General features: G+C 57.4%; 1 protein-coding gene across 2 annotated transcripts; it reads left to right on the top strand.

Annotated features, from left to right (window-relative positions):
- The first annotated feature begins 932 nt into the window (after positions 1-932).
- LOC100275496 (uncharacterized) lies at positions 933-2,728 on the top strand. 2 transcript variants are annotated; one of them, XM_008683391.4, is made up of 2 exons: positions 933-1,360; positions 1,670-2,728. In XM_008683391.4, the coding sequence occupies exon 2, from the start codon at positions 1,719-1,721 to the stop codon at positions 2,505-2,507; it is 789 nt and encodes a 262-aa protein (XP_008681613.1). In that variant the 5' UTR covers positions 933-1,360; positions 1,670-1,718; the 3' UTR covers positions 2,508-2,728. The 2 variants fall into 2 exon arrangements, with proteins under 2 accessions (XP_008681613.1, NP_001352885.1); NM_001365956.1 differs by having other exon boundaries at positions 1,108-1,548.
- Positions 2,729-3,553: the final 825 nt, after the last annotated feature.

Below are 3,553 nucleotides of genomic sequence, written 5' to 3' on the forward strand. Positions count from 1 at the left end.
GTGGGCGGGCACGGGCCGTTCGATGCCCACCCCGAGGTCGACCAACACCAACGTCTTCACCAACGACAGGCAAGGAGGAGAGCGGAATCATGGCAATGAGATAATGAGAGATAGCCCCCGGCAGCTGGTCGGCGCCGGCGATGCCAGCCTCGGCGTCCATTAACTCGATCGGCAGCGCGAGGCGTCCGTCCCGGCTGCGTCACGTCACGAGCCTCGCGGGCACGGTGGAGACGGATACGCGGAGCGAAGGAGGAGGGGCCTAGGCTATGATGATTGATTCATTAATTCATTTGTTTGTCATTGTGCGGGGAGGAGTATGAAAGGGGCGGGCTAGGATGGAAGGGAGGCGGGGGAGGAGGAGGATGACGGTCGGGTTTGGTGGCGGGGATCACGATTGGGGGCGAGGGAAGGGGTCACGGAGGCAGGGGCGACACGTGGAGGGGCAGAACCTTGCACCGTGTGGACGACTACACTACTGTCTTAAGAAGTAGTATAGATAGACACTCATCTTTCTATTTAATATAACAACCAATTCTCTTGCCTTTTTTTTAAAAAAAATAACTATACCTTTTTATGAGTGAACTGTGAGAGATTTGTATGAAACTCATGTGCTTTAGGCTCTCCTCAAAATTTTCGAGAACCTTGTTTCTTACTGACACCACTAGTTTCTTGGCCTGACGTCGACAGACGATTTAACCAGTTGGATTACCTTACCCACCTGCGTCTGAGGGTTTCTCTGCTCCTGTTGATCTTTTGGGAGAAAAAGATGCGCTCGCTCCTCTCCTCCAAGAAACCGACGAGCCCGTTCAACTCAATCATTGTATCATCTACTGAGCAGGAAGGAGGACAAGATTTTGCTGCTGCGCCTGCCAAGCACCTGTCGACAGCAAATCTACCCTGCCTTGGCGCCAACAGACCGCCGGAATCTACCGCTGCCGTGCGTGGGCCGTGGGCTCCAACGCCAGACCAGCGGATGGCCGGCGGTAACACACAGCACAAGGAGCTCGCGGCCGATCGAGCTGCGTTGCGAGGGCAGAGAAAGAGATGGGCAGTGCAGTGACGAAGATAAGGACCCGCCCTTTGGAAGTGCACACACACAAACCAACACTGACATCACAGCGGGTTCAGGGGAGGAGGAGAGGGAGAGACTTCTTTAAGATCACCACACCCTCCCCTCACCCCTCCTCCTCATTGTCATCTCTCCCTCTCTCTCTCTCTCTCTCCATTGCACTCGCTCTATACTAGGTCCAAGGTAACTAGCAATTGAGCTATTAAATTGTTGCTTGAGGTGCAGCAGAAAGGCACACTGCTACAAACAAGCTGATCAGCTGATGCCCGGTGGCTTCAGGACTTTGCCAAGGTTAGCGAGGTCCCGCCCCATTTTGCTTCTCCCCTGGGCTTGCGGTTGCGTTTGAGTGCACCCCTGAGGCTTTGATTGGGCCCTCCCGCTCCGCACTTAAGCTCTCCGCCTCGTCCATGGCGTCGCAGCCCTCAAGACTTGCTGTCTCTTGGTAGCTGCCGCTTCTAGCTACTCCACCTAACTGAAAGGTAGAACCGAGATCAATCTGGGAATTCGTTAGAGACCACTTCTTCCTCTGCGATCCGATCACTCCAAACGAACATCGCGAACTGACACCTGTTTTGTGCCACCTTTTCTTTTTCCGTGCAGAGCGTATAGTTAGTTGGTCTTGGATTCTTGGTCCGGTGCTGCCGCCGCCATGTTCCTGAGATCGAAGATCCAGGAGATGATCCTGCGGAGGAGATCGAGGTCGATGAACAGCGCCGGCGCGCAGAGGGGCCACGTCCCCGATCAGGCCCCGAGCTCGTCGACCGTTCCGTGCGACGATGACAGTGCCGGCGCCGGCGCCGGCGGCAGCAGGAGCGCGGGTGCGCGTGCCCTGTTCGCCTCCCCGAGGATGCTGCACTCGTCCTCCCTGCCCGCCGGCGCCGGCGCCGGCGTCGTCGCCTTCGCCAGGAGCCCCGCGGCGGAGCCCGAGCCCGAGACGGCCTCCTCCCTGAGCCCGACCTCCGTGCTGGACGCGGCGGCGGCCTACGTGCCACGCACGGGCAAGCGGCGCCGCCCGTGGCGCGCGCGGGACAACAACGGCGGCCTCGCGGACGTGCTGGACTGCACCGATGACCAGCAGCAGGAGCGGATCGTCCTCGCGGCTACGTCGTCCTCGCGCTCTCTGCTCAGGTCGTGCTCCCTGGACCGCCGCGTCGAGTTCGGCGTCAAGAACAAGAGCTCGTGGCTGCCCCTCCGCGGCCGCGGCGAGCCCGCGGCGCCGGCGCCGGCCGACCCGCGCGAGATCGGGCCGTCGTCGGAGGACTACACGTGCGTCATCTCCCGCGGGCCCAACCCGAGGACGGTGCACATCTTCGGCGACCGCGTCGTGGAGGCGGAGGCGGAGACGGAGACGGAGAGCTCGCCGCGGCCGATCAGTCTGCCGACGCGAACGGATCCCCGTCCACGCACGCGTAGCCTGATGAGTGATGACGCCGCCTAGCTAGGTAAAGAAACCGAATTTAATTAGCTGAGTGCTATTATTGAGTTCAGGCAGCCTTGATGTTGCTGTATTGTATTGGTTGCTCCGATCCGTTCCATCGTCTGATCAGAAAGATAGATAGAGTTGATCATTCATAGGTGTTTTCTTGATCAGATGATGAACTAGACGTTTTGTCCAGGTTGAGCTGAAGCTGTGATATAAATTTGATCATGTTGTTACTAGGGGGGAAAAAAAGAAGAAGAAGTGCAAATTCAGCTCCCAGTGGCTGAACTGCGCCTCGATCTGTGATGAATTTTGTCTCCAAGCTCGTTTCTGCAGCAAGCAACCAGCACAGTGAGGAACGTCAGATCAACCCTGAGTTCCCTGACTGAAAACATAGCTCATGCATGACCTCTCCTCATCTCCCCCCAAATCCTGACAAGAACTCCATCCACCATTTCCCAGCGAATCCAGCATTAAACCATTACCGATGTTTTTTTTTCATACGAGAGCAAGCTATCGCTACATGCCGTGAGTGAGCGAGACGAGCCTTCAATCATTGGTGGGTTTCTTGCAGCATGAACGCAAGCTCAATGATTGACGTCTCTTGGCTCTTGTGGAGGAGCCCTGCCCTTCTCACCCAGACCAGACGATCGATCGGCGATCGGCGATCGGGCGGGGCTTTGCGTCCTGTGGGGCGGATGCGCCCACTTGAGCGGTGCCTCGTCGCCGTCGAGGGCCCCACCCAAACAAGCGGTTGCGGCTGACCCCGGGGACACGCTCCGTGGGGCCTGATTCCTTCTCCGCTCGGCCCATTCGGTCTCGTCTCATCTCATCTCATCTCATCTCATCTCACCCCCGAGAGTGTTTCGGTTTCTCTGTCAAGCTTCCTTTCCGTGACGCCGACTGGGGCTGAATTTCTTTTTTAATTTGATTTTCTAGTGACTGTTACGTAGGGGTATCCAGGCTGATGGCCTGGCATTGCCTGCTGGCTAAGCACTGGGACCTCTAGTCTCGCAGGCCATCGTATTCGCACCAGGCCATTTCTTTTCGACGGATTTTAGCTT

Source organism: Zea mays, chromosome 5 (assembly GCF_902167145.1).
Source record: "Zea mays cultivar B73 chromosome 5, Zm-B73-REFERENCE-NAM-5.0, whole genome shotgun sequence".
NCBI classification, from domain to species: Eukaryota; Viridiplantae; Streptophyta; class Magnoliopsida; order Poales; family Poaceae; genus Zea; species Zea mays.

Coding starts and splice junctions, on each gene's coding strand:
- LOC100275496 (XM_008683391.4), top strand. CDS start 1,719: ATGTTCCTGAGATCGAAGATCCAGGAGATGATCCTGCGGAGGAGATCG.